At 39.9% G+C, this 19,919-nt stretch overlaps 1 protein-coding gene across 3 annotated transcripts in view; it reads left to right on the top strand.

The window, feature by feature from the left end:
• Nucleotides 1–19,919, top strand: part of arhgap27 (Rho GTPase activating protein 27) — a 32,739-nt gene that overhangs the window by 4,921 nt on the left and 7,899 nt on the right. For 2 of the 3 annotated variants that reach the window (XM_017301722.2, XM_017301723.2), the window contains 6 exons: nucleotides 12,769–13,209; nucleotides 14,654–14,884; nucleotides 17,503–17,583; nucleotides 17,694–17,816; nucleotides 18,818–18,898; nucleotides 19,005–19,067. In XM_017301722.2, the coding sequence (XP_017157211.1) occupies nucleotides 12,769–13,209; nucleotides 14,654–14,884; nucleotides 17,503–17,583; nucleotides 17,694–17,816; nucleotides 18,818–18,898; nucleotides 19,005–19,067 (1,020 nt within the window). The remainder of the gene's footprint in view (nucleotides 1–12,768; nucleotides 13,210–14,653; nucleotides 14,885–17,502; nucleotides 17,584–17,693; nucleotides 17,817–18,817; nucleotides 18,899–19,004; nucleotides 19,068–19,919) is intronic. The other variant, XM_081601005.1, reaches the window with a different exon arrangement.

Here is a 19,919-nt window from a genome sequence, read left to right as displayed (position 1 = left end):
TGTCGATACATATTTTACAAATATGGTTTATCTTATGGAAACAAACCAAAGATTTCAGTATATGCAAAATTAGTGGTTATCTCTTGAAACAGGTACATGTCACATCTTGACTACATTACTACATTTCTTTGCCAATACTAGAGTCAGAATATGAGGTGACTAATAATACGACTAACCACCACCAGGTCCTGCTAACAGAGTACAAAAGCACTAACATAAGCTACTTGTAACTTTTCCCACTTTCTCTCGTTGCAACTTTTATCTTCAGTAGTGCATCTTATTTGGATTTTAAACACAAAGCACTGCTTAAATGTAAAGTAGTTAAACAGTTACAGAGTTTTGATTATGTGCATTTATTTTTAGTCATTTTGAGTCATTTCTACTTGGACCATCTTTCACTGCAGTTGCAGCTGCAGATTCTGTGAGGTCTGTTGTCATCAGCTTTGCACGTCACGCCAGTTCCTCTTTGCAGAGATGAGTCTGGGTTTAGATTTTAGACCATCTGTGAATGGGTTTCTAGCGTTACCACAGATTCTCAATTTGATTTAAGTCTGGCCTTTGACTGGACCAACACGTGAAATGTCCTTTGTTGAAAGTATGTGCGGTTGAAGTTTTAGTTTTATATAATAAAAAATAAATTAAAAAAAAAGGAAAGTAACTTTTCAATTGCACAATAATAAATGAAATAAAATCAGAAATTTTTTTTATGGTTCAGTCAGAAATTTGCGATGTTATGCGTCCCCTATTTTTGTCTGTGGATCCCATACACATATAGAGCCTACACACAATATATATCTAGAGATAATTTAAAAAAAAAAAAAGTTTTATAGTTATTTTTTCAGACCTTTCAATTGGCTCTAGTGTGTATTTCTCTAATGTAAGTATGATCCGAATCTTGATGTGGTCAGATTTAGGGCTGAACCACCTCTTGCAGTTGGGGTTTTGTTTTCAGTGCCAGCTCATTTGCGTATGAATGGATCTCTAGTTCAATGAGGGTAAGGGGTTGGAAAAATATATATATATATAAATAAAAGAGGTGTTCCTGAAATTCTCCGGTAAAGGCAGCAGATTCAAACATCCAAGTTCACACTGTCTTCTCAGATTGTTTCCGTGAGGAATTCACCAGCAGCCCGGTGCGTATATACAGGTTGCACTTTGATTTGATTTTCCTGCGTCGTCGGGCTGCAGATCTGTGGGAGCGGGAGGGGCGGCGGTTCACTTCACGCCGTGCAGGAACAGGTTACAAAAACAGGTTGAGTGAGCTCCGTGAGGGAAGGGAAAGAGTTAAGTCCAGAAGGTGAGAGCCACTCCCAGACCTCCAGCTGCTACTGTACCTGCCTTTCCCCCCTCACGGCAACACCACCGATCCTGGGAATCAAATGATCAAACTCGTGCAGGGAGGCACTGAAACAAGTACGAACACCGACTAACAGAACGAAAGTGACTCTTCCCCCCCCCCCCCCCTTCTTGTTCTCTCATTGGATTTGATTTCTCGAAGACTCTCATTCGGGTAAGTTTCGCGTCTGTCTCCGTGTTTTTGCACCTGTTGCAAAGGAAGGCTACACTACAGTTGAAACGGAAGGTTCATCTCTTCAGCCTCTCCTAGTTCACCCAGTCGGTTTTGTATGCGCGTCTGCTTTTAATTACACCAGTACCAGTTTGTTGATTTAAGGGCCTCACACGTTTCCGTCTGATCAAACAATCTGGCTAAATTCCTGTACTCAAAACCGAAGATATTTAAAAGTCTGGGTTCTCTACATAGATGAATGAACAAAATAAATGAGCCCAGGATCCCTCAAGTCCATTCTCACCCCCGCAATGGATGTGGGGCCTCTCCATGGTGATGTGGTGGCGGGGGAGTCTGGCCTGACTCCCAGGACGCAGATCTTTAGAGCTTTCAGAGCTTTGCAGTTGGTCTGAGTGTGGGCATATATATGTAATAAACAGGACTTGCAATTAGCCCCAATGTAGGTCACTCGCTATGGAGGGCGTGTATGTCGCTATGTGGTCTGCAATACGAAGGGCAAGCGTAGTAATTAAAGTCTGTGTCGTTCAATTTGCAAGTGTAGGCAAAAGAGAGTTGTAGAGCTTTGTATGAAACTTGTGAGTCGAAATGACTCGTATGTGCTCCTTTTATCTTTTTTTTTTTTTTTTTTTAAAGCTCAGAGACTTGTTGAGTCCAAGGTTTGATTGATTTTGGCACGTGAGACTTTGTGAAAACGAAACGTCTCGTCTGTTGGCATGATTTGGTGTTTCAAGACCTCCAAGTCCGGCCCTTGGGAACTTACCTGGTTTCTGTCGAGGTGCATCACTTCAGAGAGGCACTGCGGATACTTCCTGTTCCTTTAAAACAAGGCAAAAATCAAATGCCGAGAAACTGCACCGACAGGTAGAGTGAGCATCTCGTCAGACGTCTCCTCGCAGAGCTCGCATGTCAGTCATTTATCTTAAGAGCATGTGTATCTAGCTTCCTGGTACTTTTCATTTCTTCATTTCTTTTGCGGGGTGAACTCTTCTTCTTGAACTACAAATGACTCCCCCCCCCCTGGAACAATCCAAATTATGTTTTCGAAATGGCACAGAACTGTGTAACCACTTACATGTGTAGTCATTATTAGCGTTGTGATAATTACTGTACCGTCATGTCGTCTGGTTAGAGGGAACGTTCCAAAAGCAGACTTCAAATCAACATCAACCAGACAAGGAAACACGTTCGGTGTCGTCAAAACAGACATTAGAGTCACTTCCTTGTCATATCTGGGTTTAAAAAAAAAAAAAAACAACTGACAATACGTGAAATGTTGAGTTTGGTCGTCTAATTAGTTATATCTTAAAACGTGTCTGGACTGACTTTGTCCCGTCCAGCCAGTTGTTGTGCTTTCAATGTCACTTAGCAAAATTCTGAGCCTCAATCAGAGGTTGGTTTGCCCTGGCAAAGCTTTTCAATCTTCAACCAAGTTGTGTGCAAATTGTAGTCTCAGCTAGTTGGGTTTTTTTTGTTGTTGCTTTTTTTATGGTGCTAGAGGCCTCTATTCAACACTAGTCAACAGAGAGAGAAGGGGAAGGCATTAATCCTATGGCTTGGGGCTGGGAATTGAAACTGGAAGATCTTTGTTGAGGATGCTCCAGTGCGCCTGCTCTACCACTGAGCAGTATGCTGGGTCACTTTCCAGTTCTCAGCTGACATTAATATCACCCATTGTGCTGTAGATGATTTTCATTAAGACTTGATGTGCTGTGCATTCAGAGAGGGTATTCTGTTTACCTTGTTTACAAGTGATTAGCTCATTTTCTCTCGCTAGTGAGATCAACAAGGCACCTTCATCCACATGATTCCCGCTCGCTGTTTTTTTTTTTTGTGGTTTTTGTCCATTTTCTGTAAGATCGAAAAAAGATTAGTCACTTAAATCCCTTTCTTCCTCATTCTAATGAACAGTTTGAACTTATATTGAGACATCTTCACCAAGGCGGGGACAGGCCCAAAGGCATTTTTCTGCTGCTTTGTTATTGGTCAATTTCCCATTTTTGTTGAGCGACTGAGGTGCAACAAAAATAAATGACCTGTGTGTTTAAGCTTATTCAAAATCAAATGGTTACTTTGCAATGATTACATGGTTGCAGGTCCAAAATGAAAATGTTGGTGAAATGGGAATGACATTATTCCATCCCGTCCTGCTTGTTTTTCAGTCCTTTAGGATTTAGTCTCTTAACAGCAGCGTTTTTACCGTCAACTCTGACTCACCTGTAATGATCAGCAGCTTAGACACAAGTAGAGTTATGTCTCAAAAATATAATTGCTATATATTTTAGACAGGATTTTAAAGCCTTGCTCACTCTTCTGTAGTGATGAGAAAAACAACTTTTTCCATCAGCAGTCACGGGAGACCCCGAGTCCACCTTTTAGCAGTAATTACTTGAAGTAACTGCTTTCTGTATGATGTTTTCAGTCTTTTACATTGTTGTTGAGAAATATTTCTAGAGTTCATTGTATTAATTTCTGTCCAGCTTGTCTTCGGGTCCATCCAGAGCCTTTCGGTCTGGTTTAAGACTGGAATTTAACTGGGGCTGTTGTAGTTTAGCTGCTGTGTTTCAGATTCTGTTGAGATCCTGTCGATGGTTCAGCTTCAGCAGGTTTCAGCTCTGGTATACAGATGAATCCGTGGTCAGCTCTGTCACTGCAAAAGGCTGTAAAAATCCCAACTCATCACCTCTCCTCTACCATGCCTGACGATTAATTTTATTTTAGGTTTGGCGCTGAAATGATATGTTTAGTTGTTTACAAGCTACCCCCTCGCCCCAAATGACCGGTGAAGATAGGAATCGGGGCACCACCAGCCCCAGTCTGCCTCCACGTTACTACGACCCAACAAGGGTAAGCGGGTACACTGTAAAACATTTGAGCCTCAATTAGTTGTGCTTACCCTCTTCACTCTTTAAGTCAAATAAATGTCGCGAGTTTTAGATTTTGAACCTAAATGTGTGAGTTTGTGAAAGACGAACGCACAGTGGTAAGTTGGGTTAACTTTTTGTTGTTGAATAAACTAGAGATTTTAGGGTAGCACTTTAAAAAAAAAAAACTGAAAGAAGAAAAAGCCAGAAGTGGGAACTATTTCCCAGTGTGCTTAGGGGCATGCTTTTATATTCTGTGTTGCACCGTGAGTGAGATGGAAGTGCGTTACATTGATCTGACTCTTGTGCGTTACTATAAATGTTTGTTTGAATGCTTGAGGATGATGTCCTGTTCACACTAAATGCTTAATAGAATTCATCAGTGGTTGATTTTAATGAACTTATAAGGAAATAACATTTAGACAACTTGCCTTTTGTTGTTAAATCAGCTTCATGAACTTTAATTTCTGAGTTAACATAAAACAATTCTCTTGTACTTTGAACTTTCATGTTCAAATTAAACCACCTTCAAATGTTTTACTATAAAATTTAGTTCACAGATGGATTTGCGAACTAAATACTACGCATTATGATGCCTGTTTCCACTTTTGTCTCATCTGTCTAAATAGCAGTGCCCTACATTTGGTTCAATGTGGCAGAAAGTGAGAAGTGAGCTACCATCAGACTGACAGCTAGAAGAAGCCAATGAGGGCAAGATGAGTGAAACAAGGTTTATTTGAAACTAAGTTAAATTAAATTATTTTCCAGAGATAAGAAGGGGGTTAGACATGTTCTATTTTTTATTTTCAGATGCATAAATAAGGATAATCTTGTAAATCCTTTTTTTTCTTTTTCTTTTTGTTGGAGTCAGAAGGAAAACATCTCTCAAAGAACCAGTTGCGCTATATTTTCTCTTGAATTTGTTACACTTGTGGTTATTAATTAGGAAAAAAAAAAAAAAGAAAGGTTGCGATCTAACCTCTGATCTTTCAATCCCTTCGTAATCATAAATCTGGCAGTAATCGGCTCAGAAAAAAAAAATCAGTGAAAATATACCAAAGAAAGCTTGAATGTTGTCAGCAGATGGTGGATTAGTAATGTGCTCTAGAATCTCATAAGTTTACAAAAACACAGTACAGCTGTAGTGAGCTGCTTGTTTTCAATATTCCAGTAGTTTAGCACATTTTACATTGAACACAAAGGGGTTTCTGTTTACTGTAATTATTACAGGTTCCAGGAAGCAGAAACCAGAATCTGTGGACAAACTGTGTCCTGTCCGTTTGCATACTGCGTGATCTTTTGCTAGCAACCCAAACTACAAACTCCAAAAGGAGTCATGTTTTCCTCTTAGCAAAGAGCTGTGCGGCAACCGGTACGGAAATGTTTCCCCTCCTACACAAATACATTTCATCTACAAATGTGGGAGAAGGCGAAATCTGTCATTAGTCAGTTTTGCACATCAGGATACAGGCCTGACCTGGAAAGCAAAGATAAGGTGGTGATAAGCGGCTGAGCATTTTCAGGATCCTGGATTCCACACCGGGATGAGTATGATGTAAGAAGGAAGGGAGCCAGTTTGATTCAATAGCCCAACTGTGTGCTGTGGCGTGATTTGGGCCCCAATTTGGGACCCCATTGTTAGACTGGATGGGTTCTAATGTGGTTAAGTAATCAAGCGGATTGCTGCTTCATGCTTTGCTCAGGGCACAGAGTTTAAGGTTCTTGACTGAAGGAATTTCGCCTCAAACCATGCCTTGGAAAAATTACGAGAAGTACTTTGCAAAGCTTCTACTGCAAATTCTTTAGCTTCGCAGTACAAAAAGTCTTCTATTTCCCATTTTTTTTAATGCAGTACTCTGGAAGAAGTTTGAGTCATCTCTCATTCCTTTGCATTTTCTCTCCAGGAAATTCTTGTGATATTTCTTTTAATTCTTCAATCAATGGTTCTCTTGGGGTTTGAAGGTTGTGCTGTCTTTGGCTCCTTTTTTTAAACAAATTTTTGCTCCAGTAATCGCTCATGTTCGGAGGACATATTTTTCATAGTTGTTCAGGCGCTTAGACCTTACCTTCAATTATTTAGCCCAAAAAAAGAGGCTCTTATATCTAATTTGATATTAAAAACACATTTTGTTCCCATTTCTTTTGCTGAAGGTATAGAAGATAGCAAATACAAAAGCACCAGAGTTAATCTGAAGCTTAACTCTACTTACTAAAGGCTATTTCAGCTAAATTGCATTTAGCTGAAATGTTAAATACAAATTTAGACTGCTATTGCTAGTCGTATGTATCTATTTAACTATGGCCTTTATTGGTAGAGACCAGACTGAAAAACAAATCCCAAGTGAAATATACATATCGAGTCTTAATGTGTTCTGTTGCATAGTGAAGTTCAGAACTGTGTCATGTGAAATTGTGTTGTGTTGGGTTTTGTCGCATTATGCTGCATACTATGTCGTGTTGAATTCAGGTTAACTGTAGCTGTTTTGTAAGTTAGTTAATGGGACAGCCCTGCACTTAAAAAAACAAATACCTAAAGGAATGCTACATATACACATATGTTGTATTATTATTTTTTCTTTAATTTTACACGTTTTCACTCATTCACTATCCGGAATTGTCCAAAAAAAAAGTCATATTTCTCCATGTCTCCTCAAACCTCATTTGCAACCAACTCTAACCCAGAAACCTCCAAAACATCGACCACAAGCTTCATGCTGGGGTATTTTTGCGATCTAACAAAAACTCAGCTTCCTGTTTGACGTTTGAATTCTGTAGTACCGTACTTTCAGATTGGCCCGGCCATGGCAGCTCCCTTCTTTATTGTAAGAAATTATTGCTTCCCCTTTCTCTCCATTATTGTCTGAGTCACCCAACCAAGGAAAGGTTAAAAGCTCACCAAAAGCTGTTCTTTTCTTCTCCTAAGTGTTTGCTGTCCTTCTCCAAAATCTTTGTTTCCATTGCTGTCATTTCCGTTTTATTTGTCATGTATATACACAGACAGGAAGTAGGTTGAAGTGACCTGCAGAGCTCTCATGTTTTTCTGCCTACTAAAACTTTTTTTTTTCTTCCTGTCTATTTTTTACCGACTCTGTTTTTTTTGTTTGTTTTTTTTAGCTCAGTCAGACAGTTACCCTCTACCCTCCTATCCTGTGCACAAGAATTTAAGCACACACAAACAGTGACACACACACCCACATCGGTCCCTTCCTGCTGCTTATTGTAACAGACCTCAGTTCTCTTTTCTATCTGGGCTGCAACTATCACTGCAGCTGCGAGAGAAGGCTGCATGCATGAGGAGGGTGCTTAGGAGTCTGGCATAGCGCAGGTCGACTGAAGGCTGCTGAATAGTTAGCTCGCTGGTTCTGAGTCTCTCCATGTTTGGATCTATGGATCGTGTTGCTAGAAACGGATAAACATGGTGGAGATGTACTCCAGGGTTTGGACAGGTCATCAAGCCCAACGGGGCTTGACTCTGCCGGTGGCTGCCCAGGTAGGAGATTACACCTACTGCGTTGTAAAATTAAAATTTCTAATTTTACTACTGGCTACTTGGTTCGAACACTTCGACAAGTGCGCCGCTTCCTGTTTCAGTGAACCGTGCCTCCTGTGCACTTGTCTTTTCCTGTACATGTTGAAGTGGTGTAAATATAAACTCACAACACTCTTATCTTTGCAGCTGTTGCCTTTAATCTGTAGCTCTTTTGCTCCTCAATGTGAGAGACACTTTGTAAGTGTGCTCAGATGTCCTTGCAGCAGTTTGTAGCGTACGGCTTTGGGTGAGATCTGAAGGCGAAGGCGTTTGTTTTGTGTCATAGCACACTTCATGTGGGTTATAATTTCGGACCGTTCTTGAGGGAGGTGGAGGGGAGACAAGCGTCAGCTCAAAAAGTCACAGTGGATCTTGACTGTCAGGCAGCGCTTGCTGGATCTTTAGCAAAACACAGAGAGGTAGTTGGAAAGGACAGATTTTCTTCAGGCATGCTGCAAAAATGGGGTCATTAGAACCATGGTGCAATAAATTCTGGTATTATCAGCTCACACAATAACTGGCGTCATGTACATTAACCAAAGCCCTTGCAGAAGTATGAAAAGAGATATATGTATGTTTTGTTGGGAACTTCAGATAGATGGGACTTTAAATGACAGATTACATCATTATCTGATAAGGGACTCACTTCTACATCAGGTGGATACAGCGGGTTTTCCAAGTATTGATTCATCTCAAAGCTTCTCCCGTTTTTGTCACATTACAACCACTAAGATGATTGTATTTTTGGGGATTTCAAGTGATTCATCAACACAAAGACATTCAAAGATAAGCAATAGACATGTATTTCAAATAAAAATCTAAAAAGTGCAGCATAAGTTTCTGTTCAGCCCCTTTTTCCTCATTCACCCTAAATAAAATCCAGTGCAAAACAATTGCCCCTAGAAGTAAACCAACTAGCCAAAGGAGTCCACCTGTGTAAAATGGAACTAAAGAAGTCCAACTTATAGTTTGTTACAAGAGAATAAGCTAATATGTGAAGAATGTGCTCTAGTTAGAGGAAATCAAAACTGAACTTTCTGACCTACATGTAGAATGTAGGCTGGAGTTAAATACAGGGCAATACTGGAAGAAAACTAAACTTTTGTGGCTATGAATGTTTATAGAATATTTCAAAAAGAAAACCATGTATCCATTTCCTTGCATTTCAGTTATGCACTACGTTGTGTTGAACTAAGGCAGGCATAATGCAGAAATAGTGTCCAAATATGTCATTTGGAAATGGTTGTTTGTCGGGATCAGCTCTTGCATTTCCATGGTTTGTTTTGAAAGATTTCCGGCGTAATATTTTTCTTACGGATCGATGAAGCAATCCTTTCATTTCCGCTTCGCATTGTTTGAAATCAATCTGTTTTGAGGTCAGTTTTCTGGCCATCCACATCGATTGTTTAGAGATTACATTTTGATCAATGACTGAGGCAAAGTCTGTAATGTGATAGGACCAAAACAGAAGGATCAAAACAAGTGTTGTGTAAGAGCAGAAAGGCTCCTTTTTCTTTGTTCGTAATCATTTTTTATTTCTACGTCCTGTTTATTTGAAAGAAGACGGATCTTGACATCAATTTGTTTTCTTAGATACCTATAGTAGTTTAATTTATTTAGAGATCAATCACCACTTTGGAGAAAAACAACACCTTTTATATCTCTCGACACCGACTAGCACAAAAACTGCAGTAGAAATTAGTGGGATTTTATTATTCCACACTGTCTGCCCGCCAGCTGCATCCGGACTCAATGGTCATTTTTACTTGGAGGTAGACGGCTTAGTCTCCATTACTTCCATTTCATTCAAAGATGCACCACACCATTAAGATAATGTATTCCCTGAAGAACCATCTCTTTGTCAGCTGCGCAGAAAGCTCCGAGCAGAAACACACAGGATAACAAACTCTTACTATATTATATGCTGTAGGTGTTTTTCCCCACAGTAAATAATCCATCCTGTTATCTGAGGGACAAAAACTAGCAGGACAAAGCTGATGTGCAGTTGTTTCCCTTCCCACAGGTTAGCTTGAAGCTGTGGTCTGCTAACTGCTATGCTATGCTACGTTCAAGCACACCACATTCCATGCATCCTCATTCAGTCAGCTCTATCAGCTGCCTGCTTCCCTAATCATTGGCCCTGCAGCTTTTCCTCCACAACAAGCCATCTGTTATAATCCAGAACCGGATTGTAACAGATGTTCTGTTATAATGGGTGTCCTGCACAGAATTTTATTTGTTTTATTGAATAAAAAGCAGCAAATAAACTGTGGAGATGACCTTGTTTCTCTGACTTGCTCTTTTTGAGATGGTACAAAGATTTCATGGCGACTCATCAGAGTTGGAATGAGGGTGGCTGCCAACTGTAATCAATTGATAAATTTGCAGGTAAATGAAATGTGTCTGACGTCAGCACAGAGGCAAGTAGCAGAAGTTAATAAAGCGTCACCTTTAAGAAAAAATAAGAATTTAAGATTCTTGTGCTTGTCTCTTCAGGGCCCCTAAATGTTGGCCTGTACTAGTTTCCTAGAGCAAGTGATGCATACAGCCATTCTTAAACAATCCTAAAATATCCTAACGCAACCTTTAATCCTGACTTGTTTGGAACCAAATCAACAAATCAGCTTTCCAGGGATTTTACAAAGACCTTACTGTAAATTTGTAACCGTGTCCCCCACAAATGTTTAAATTTCCTCCCAGAAAAACAAAATATCAATGCTCATTCAAACTAGAAGAGAATGCAAATGTTGGAAACATGCAAAAAAAAAAACAAAAAAAACTCGAAGAGCCTGTAACATTATTTTGTTGACTATCGAGTCCCATTTTTGGAAGAGAACACAATCCCAAGGCCTGTTTTTCTTCTGGACTGCTTTGCACGCCCTTTGATCGGTCTTTCTTTCAAAAATAAAAGTAAAGCTAAAGCGGACCTACAAACAGTAAATAAAAATAGAAGGTGACAGATATTTCAGATGCTTGTACATCCTTTCTCTCTTTTTTTTTTTAGTTCTGATACTCTACATCAGGGGTGTCCAAAGTCGGTCCTCGAGGGCCTGCATGTTTTAGTCCTCTCTCTGGTTTTACACACCTGGATAAAATGGTAGCTCATTAGAAGCCCTAAGAGGAATATTGACAAGCTGAAAAGGTTGTTACTACCACCATGGAGAGAACTAAAACGCGCAGGATGCCGGCCCTCGAGGACCGACTTTGGACACCCCTGCTCTACATTAAGTTCTTTTTCTCTGTGCTAACTTTTGCTACACTTCTCTCTTTTTAGCATGACATGTTTATTCTAGTGGTCCAGCATATACTGCGCAGAAACACACACACGCAGGTTTTGGTAAATATAGCTCAAGAGGTCTAGCTGCGACACAAGATCTAGTTAAAGTTTAGTCTAGAATAGTCATGTCACAGCTTTTCTCTGCGCTGTCTTCACGATGGCGAATGAAAGGGCGCGCAGGACCATAATTCCCAGGAGTTTTACTCAGAGAATTAAGCGCCTCACTGGAGTAAAGGTGAGAAAAAAAAATCAGCTTAAAGAGGAAAAGGCATTTGGCTTTTGATGTTGCCAAGAAGAGGGTGTTTTGATGGAAGCTAAGACACATATGCATCGGGATGATCAGTTTCAGCAGCACAGAGGACAGAGACGGCCTTTCATCGCTCTCTGTCACTCTCATTGGTATTCTTTAAGCAAATTAGTTGTGAAGGCTGAGTCTACTTTACATGCCGTGTTCCTGCCATGTGGAGCTCTGTTTACGTGCAGCTTCCCTTTCTCGTCTGGAAACCGAACGCGTAGTTTGTGTACGCAAGAAAAACACAGACGAGCTTTTGTGCGTGAAAGGTAGCCGGACGAAAGTGGGGCACAGAAGTTAATGCGTGACTGTTACAGTGGAGTTTAACCCAGTTAGAGTCCACTGAAAATGCCCCACGCTCACATGTCGGCGTTTGTGTGGCTGTTAAACTTTTATTTTCAATCCAGTACATAATTAAACGCAGCCCAGATTACACAGTCCACGTTTTTAATTTGAGCTCAATGGCAGGCAACAGCTTACAGTGGTTCACATCAGAAGATGAAGTCTGGGTGCAACACTGCAAAGTAAATGCAACTGGGCTTCATTATTGATTATTGGCACGGCAGGGAACGCCCCAGAGGTTTGTGGGGGGGTTTTCAGCGATAGACTTCCTGTGTTTCAGTTTGTTGCAGAAGACAGATTTAGGGCAAACAACAGCTTAGCTTAAAACGTGGGTGTGGTACTTCCTACAACAGCTTTTCCTGTTTTAAACTTTATTTTAATTTACTTGGTATAATTTGTGTGTTTTCAGAAGGGTACATACAAGACATACAGGGATATCTACTGGGTAATTACTGTATACCTATAGGGTACATAGAGGTAATGGGACTTTAACCTATCCTGTTATGTAAATTATTCTAAAACTGTGCCTGCAGGATATCTAAAGAATATTTGAGAGGATTCTTATTCAGATGCCCACTTGGTACGACAGGATACCTACAGGGTATTTACAGGGCACCTGCGTTGGTTTTTATTTATGGCTTTATGTAAAAACTACAGCAAAACATACTAAGTACTCCAATTTACCTTTACCTTTGGTTAACTACTCTAACTTATACTACTCACTAAAAAGTTAAACTCCCTGTAGGTGCCCCGTAATTGCCCTCTTGCCACCCTGCAGTAAGTCTCATATCTTTCCCTTAGAAAAGTACCTTGTCAGCACTCAACAGGTAGAGAAGGATGCAGGCCAGGTTTTTCTTATTCTACAGTAGAAACACTAATAGATGTGTTTGGATGTCAGCAACTCTCTATTCTTATTGCACTGTTCTTTCTTATCTTCAGGTGCAGAATGAAAATCTCCGGTCAGCAGTGTACGTCAACGTAGCAGAGCTTCGCCAAAGCATCTCGGAGTCTCCCCCGTCGGACCCTTCGCCCTGCTCTCCTTCCTACCTAACACAGGAGGGATGGGAGGTTCATGTTGACCAAGAAAGTGGACAGGAATACTACTACCACCCCGACACGGGGAGCACCACCTGGGACAACCCCTATTTAGACTCCCCCACAGACCCAGAGCAACTCCCTCCGGAGGTTCCTTTCCCTCCACCGTCCCCTCAATCCGACTGGGCCTCAGACTGGGAGCAGCTGGTGGATGAGACCACTGGTCAGCCTTACTTCTATAACCACATGTCCGGGGAGACATCCTGGGACCCTCCTGAGCAGCAGAGCCCTTACCCCTCTCCGATGGAGCCTATGAGCGTGCACAGGTTTCGCGATGTTGAGCCGGTAAGGACAGACAGCCTGGCTGCTCTACTTAGGCTTCCTCTGTCTCCAGTTTTAGCTTCACCCAGGGGGAACCTAAATGCAGTCTGCTCTTAATGGAACGAAATGTTCTGCACCTACATAACAGACATGACTCAATTCATTATCTCCGAACAGAATAGGCTCAGCGGTAGTCCCAAATAGTTTCCCTGAAAGAACATTTGGCCTCATTTGGATTTCAAAAAGAGACAGTATTAATCTTTGAATAGCCTGAGATTTCACAGGAATTTTGTCATCATCGGGAAACATTTTTTACCCCATCAGTAAACGTATAAATTCACTTGTTTTGGGGGTTTGTTTTTCTTTCACATTCCAAGAAGCAAGTGATCCAATTTTTGCCCTTGAATGACTTTGTATGAGTTGCAAAAAGAGGAAGAGAACATGGAAGTCAGTGCAGCTCTGCAAGTCAAAGACTTGACATGAAGGTCGTAGTAGTAACTGAGGAAACTGACATTATTCGGTGACTCTGCGTTAAGCTGGAACATTTCAACATGAAGTATGAACAAACAGTTTGTGTCACTTGCTGCAATTGACGAGCGATAAATGGAAAAACGTACTCGTTTGTTGAAATTTCCGTTTAGACGTCAAAAGTTTCCATTTCTGATCAGGAATTCATAGATGTACCTGAAATAGAACAAATCTATTTAAACTTCTCGGTAATCATTTATGACAAACTCTCATTTTGTACTGAAAATGTACAAAACATGAAGTGGAAAGGCCATGAAGGGTTACTGACTCACCTGTAGTGCAGCCTTGGGTGTGGCCATTACACACCGCTCCTCCAGTAAAACATTGGCGTTGGCAGCATCATTGCTGACAAGAAAGCTCGTCAGAGACAATGGGAGGATGAATGGAGAGAGGTACAAAGCATTCCTGTGAGAGCATTCCTGTTTGAAGCAGGAAAAAAAAAAGACTTGAGACCGTGGTGTAGGTGGTGTAGGTAGAACAACAACCTTAAACATGCAGCCAGAGCTGCATTGAAATGTCTTACATCAAAGCATATTCTGTGTCAATTGACATAAATCTAACTGAGAATCCGTGGTGAGATTTGGAAACTGATCCAAATCTGTATTGGTTGAGTTGTTTTGAGCCGAAAACAACACAGAAACATTACAGTTTTAAATTTTTAGTGTTTTTTTTTTACCCATATTCTTTTCCTTTCTCTTCATAGTATACTACGTTATGTAGACCAATATAAATGTAATGCAGGCAGGTTTATGATAGTCTGAAAATTTTTAAAAGCATGTCAAGTGTGTTTTTTCCGACTAGGTTTACTCCAGATTAATCCCGTCTCTGACGATGTCCAACCTTTCTTCGATAATTTGTTCCTGCAGTGTAATTTTCACTAAAAAGACAAATAACTTCAAAATAACCAATAAATTCTTTTAATGTACATTGTTTTTGCTAGCCTCCCTTACCTGTGGAGGACTACCCACCAGAGGATTACCCAGACCATGCATTTTACGAGGATATCAAAAACACGGGACCCCCGACTCTTCCGAAGGAGTACGCTCTTGGCCACGTGAGTCGGACCACCATCCCCCGGGCCAACCTGGACCGTAGTACCCCACCTGGCTGGAACCTCACCGTGGAACCCAATGGGACATGGGTTTTCACCAGCGAAAACTCTCCAGATCAGGTAGACAGCCCCTCAATGTAACTGAAGATGTGTTTGAATACAAGAAATGTGGACGTGTCAGTTGGCGTTCAGTGGACTTTCACGTTAAACGTGCCAGTATTTTGCAGCACTTATATTCAGCTCTATCTGTTCCTCCTTTGATTTCAGTAGTTCTGCCAATAACATAACAAAGAATAGAGCTGGAGGTTTACTGTAGTTTAAGCTTCATTTAAACTTATTAAAAAAAACTAAACTGTACAAATTTAAAAAATAACTGAGTAGCTATCATTATTTAAATAGCACAGGATTAAATTACTGTGCATGGTGCAATATATAAATAATAAAGTAAAAAAAAAAAATAATTATGCTTTGTTGTAAAATAGCTCTTTGTTGTCAAAAAGGCAACACATAAAATGCTGATTTGAAATGTGCTACTTTTATTTTAAACTTGCTCAAGGTTTAAAAGTTAGTTGCAAAAAATGTGTCGAGAAATATCTTGGTGAACAACATACAACGTAAATAGAAACGGGTCACATGGCTGGATGTGAAACTATCATCAAGCTTCAAAGGTTCACTGTGAAAAATAAGATTTATTTTGCTTTTCAAAGTCCTTTTATTTTTTTCATTTTACACTAACTGAGACTTATGTGAGATAAGTACATGGATCTCAGGAAGCACAAGGTAGTGATTTTTGCAGACGACCAGAGAAAACGCCAGCTATTATTATTTTTTGAGCCATGCTATTCTAAAGCCATATAGTAAGCTTCATTCTATCAGACCCTAAAAATGTTTTCATGCAAAAACTGCTGTGGAAAATGTTGCCAGGCAGGCTGACGTGTTATGTGGCACATCAACATAAACACTTTTACATTTAAATGCAACTCGTGCTTTAGAAACTAAGTCAAAAGCAAACAAATGTAGTCACAGTTAGGCGGACATAACAGCCAATCAGCTCAGTTATTGTGCCCCTTGCGTCACAACGCAGAAATAACTGTTTTGTTTTTTTCTTTAAACATTTGACGAAGTCATGCAGTGAAAATTCATGCTCCAGAACACAATTGTGTTTTTTACTAGGTGTTGTAAATTTGTTTGAAGAGCAAGAATACACCTCTGGATAGAACTTGATAAGGGTTGATACATCTGAGGAACTGGTGTGCCTGGAAATCTCAATAAATACCTGCGGATGTTAGTGCTAGCGTGCTAATCTTAGCATGCTCAGCTCGGAGCTCAGTTTGTTTTGGTCTGGTTTCACAGATGCCGTATCCAGCATCGGTACATGATACCAATGCTGTTAAAGGAGTACGTCGCTCAACTGTGTGTGTGACTGTGTCTCAGTGGTGGAGAAGTTGTCTTTCAATCACAGAGTTGTAGGTTCAATTCTAGCTACACTTGTCACATGTTGACATGGTCCAGAGCAAGTGCTTTGACTCAAAAAGCATAAGATAAATTTAACTTGCTTACCATTTCTAACTGCACCAAGGCACTTGTATCTGTTGCAGTATGAGTGGATGTATTATTTTATTAAAAACCACAACAAAATGGCTTTTTATTTTTTCAAACAGCTGTGCGGCCAGAATACTTTGTTAGTGAGACCTGTAGTGGTTACAAAGTCTCACCTTTTCTCCGCGTAATCTGCGCGTTACATACCTACATAGTTTTCTCAGTTTTATCCTGCGGAAACCATCTGTTATGCCACTGAAAAGGTAAAAGTGTTCGCAGTCTGATTTCTCAGAAAAACTCATCAGTTTTGCCTTAAAGTTTAAGTCAATACTAGACCAGTTAGAATACTCAGACGGGTGCTACAGCCAAAAGTTTTCTCTGTTAATTGGCTCAGACACTGAGGAACAAGCAACGTGACGGGTAATTATCAGGCGATGAAAGACATTTCTTACCTGGCACACTTTATTCTCGCCATAAACGCTGACTCTGCTCGAGCTATGACCGATAACCCTGACTCAAACTGTGTTCTCGCCTGTGTTCAGCCCCCTCCCCCAACCTCGGCTTGCACTCTCACCTAAATTCAAGACCCAATTTGTTGTACAATCCTGAGAGAAAAAGAGACCATTTTTGATGGATGAGGAGAAATTCATTTTCTTCATATCTTCACAACAATCCATTCTGTGATGATAACTATATAGGCTCAACATTGTCACACATGCATGATGGGGCCTTCCTGTTTAGTGGCTGTGACATAAAAAACATAATAATTCTTTCAGAAAAGCATGTTTTGAAAGTCACATCAGCTTTGGGAAATATCATTTATTCATGTTTCATCCTTTGAGAAACGGTTATGACATCTAAAATATGATATATGCCCTTTAAAATCACATCCTGGTTTAATAAACGGCACCTGTTTTTCATTACATTGCTGATGTCTTTTATGAAACCCTAAATGTATATTTTGTTGTGGGATTTAAGCCGTGAAGCAGCAGCTCTGGTTGGAAAAACTGCATTAGAAAAAGAAGTTCACTTATTACCATATATCACTAAACATGGGATTCAAATGGGAACATGTCTTTTTTTTTTTAGAAAATATTCTATTCTGTAACTTCTTTTTTTTTTTTTTTTTTTTTTTTACTGTGTGACTTAATAAGTTACAGAAAAATATGCCAAATAAAAATGTTTCTGTTGTCTAACAGTGGATCAAGTCTGTGGATGATCAGGGCCAAACCTATTACTACCTAAGAGATGGCACCAAGTCCGAGTGGAATCTACCTGAGGTGAAGACCCTTCTCTACTTTACAGACTTTTTTGACAAATTAAGTTAAGAAAGTGGAATCTCTTGTCATTTTTATGGTGTGAAATTTCTTCTTTTTTTTTGTCCTTAAAGGCCCCTGCAGCTCCTTCTCACTCCAACATCCCGAACGGCGATGAGAATGAAAATGTGCATGTCATCAAAAACTGGAGAGACTCGAGGATACCTGCTCAATTCTGCACTGGCCAGGAAGATGGGGTACATGCATGTACACACTAACGCCATCATAGACATGTGCATGTACACACAGGTTGTGTGACACATCCAGGGTGTGTCCAACAGCTAAATATAAAGTTATGCAGTTGGCAAGTAGTGTGGGTAAGTCTGTGTTTATCCGCCAACACTGAAAAGGTTTAACCCTTATTTAGCAAGGCAAATCGACTGCATTGCTCTCTGATTGAGGGAGAGGCAACATTTGCATAAGCGCCAGTGAGACTCCTGTGTACGAATACGGGCTTATACTTTTCCTTACTACAAACCTCGGGATCCAAAGGTTGAACTTTTTTTTCCAATGGGCGCAGTGGAGATCGCTTAATCAGAAAATATTGAATTAATAAATTCTGGACATAGGCAAGGTACTCACAGGCCACAAATTTCAACATTAAAAGTAGTCTAGTTATAGAAAATCAATCACTTAAGATCAGAAAGATGAAACCGATTTTTGCAGGTTTGCCTTAAAAGAAAGAAGGTTTCTGTTTTGGTCTCGAAAGAAAACATTGTGGCTTAGCATAAGAACTGGAGATGAGAAACCCTTTCTATGTGAACGCTTTCTGTATTCGGCCAAGTTCAGTACACGAGCGTGCCCGAATCTGCGTTTGTGTGAAACTCGCTGAATGTTTGCGGGTCTGATTATTATCAAATTAAAATGGCAGCAGAAAAACAGTTAATTGCAGGTAGAAAAGATTTTACTTGGTTTTTTTTATGTCTCACTCTGAAACAATTGAAAAAGATATTACAGCACAAACAACTATTTTTAATCACTTGAGTCATTATTTTAACTCCTTGAGTTAATAATAATCATTCTACCAAAATGAGCTCAGTTTGACTAATTCTGGTCAATTACAGACGTGTAGGAGGAAGTTGCACCCATTGAAATCTACGACACGCTTCAGTTTTTTTTCCCTGCTTATTCTTCTGTTCTGTTTTGTCTTACATTCGCATATTTGACACTAAGATTTTCATTCGTGCTCCGATTTTAGAGGTTCACCCAGAGTCATCTGAGGAACACGTCAGACCACAGCAGCGACGGCTCCAGTACGGGAAACTCTCCAGAGCATAATGTAAGTGGACTTTTTTTGCTCTTCCATTTGAGTTTTGTGACATCAGTAAAGTGAACCATCCGATCTATCCTTGCATCTGAATGGTGTTTTGTGTCTCTCCTTTAAGGCTGTTGGGTTTAGACCCTGGAGAAATCCTTATTATTTGACCTCAAAGTGGCTGCGCTATAATGTAGGTCATTAGTTTAAGCACTCACCTGAGCTTTAGCCATAGATAGCAGCGTCTATCTATGATGGGCAGAAGGTGTGGCTATTAATAACTTGATAAGCATTTTTTTAATATATAATTTCCATAAAAACTTTATACATTCAAATCACCCTGCCTCTCATTAGCAAACCATCTTTTCTCTGCAGTGATATAAAAAGCATCTCCCATGTGCATCATCACCACTGCAGATAAATATATTAATAAAGTGAAAGTTGTTGCCTTAATATCAATCAAGGAAAGCAGTATGTTCTGTTTTCTGACGGCAAAAACAAAATTTCAATATGTTTGCTTTTAGATGCTGATGTGAGTTTAGCCGAGCAAAATATGTTATAAAAATAACTAAAGAAAAGAAAAGATTAGTTTCACATCTTTGTGATTTCCAGAACGAATCCAATTATTTCAAAGTACTTTGTAAGTAATCCGAAGCAGATGTTTCTTCATCCCGCATGGATGAACAAGAATATGGCCTTGTTTATGCCCTCAAAGCATCAACCGTTTGAAAGTCTTATATTAACTGTGGATTAATAACGTCTTAACATGTCTTCATGGGATGTCTTAACATGTCCTCTCCGCTGCCTGACTTTTACTTCCTACTGTTGTGCGTCGAGCTTCCACGGCAACAACCTAACTTGTGACTGAGCTATTAATTCACTAAGTATTGGACTTTTTGGTTAAAAGACTGAAAAATTATAGATCAAAAATCCTTGTTTCTTCATAGGTGTTGGGAGACATCAAAGCGGCTTGCAGAACTGCGCTTTAAGTTTCACTTTCAGCCTGTGCTCTTTAATTTTGGTCAGTGAATCTCAGGTCTTTTAG

The sequence above is a fragment of the Poecilia reticulata genome, chromosome 19 (genome assembly GCF_904066995.2).
Source record: "Poecilia reticulata chromosome 19, P_reticulata-male-v2, whole genome shotgun sequence".
Taxonomy (NCBI): Eukaryota; Metazoa; Chordata; class Actinopteri; order Cyprinodontiformes; family Poeciliidae; genus Poecilia; species Poecilia reticulata.
Note: the sequence above shows the minus strand (reverse complement) of the source record. Positions and strands in the feature narration are given on the sequence as shown.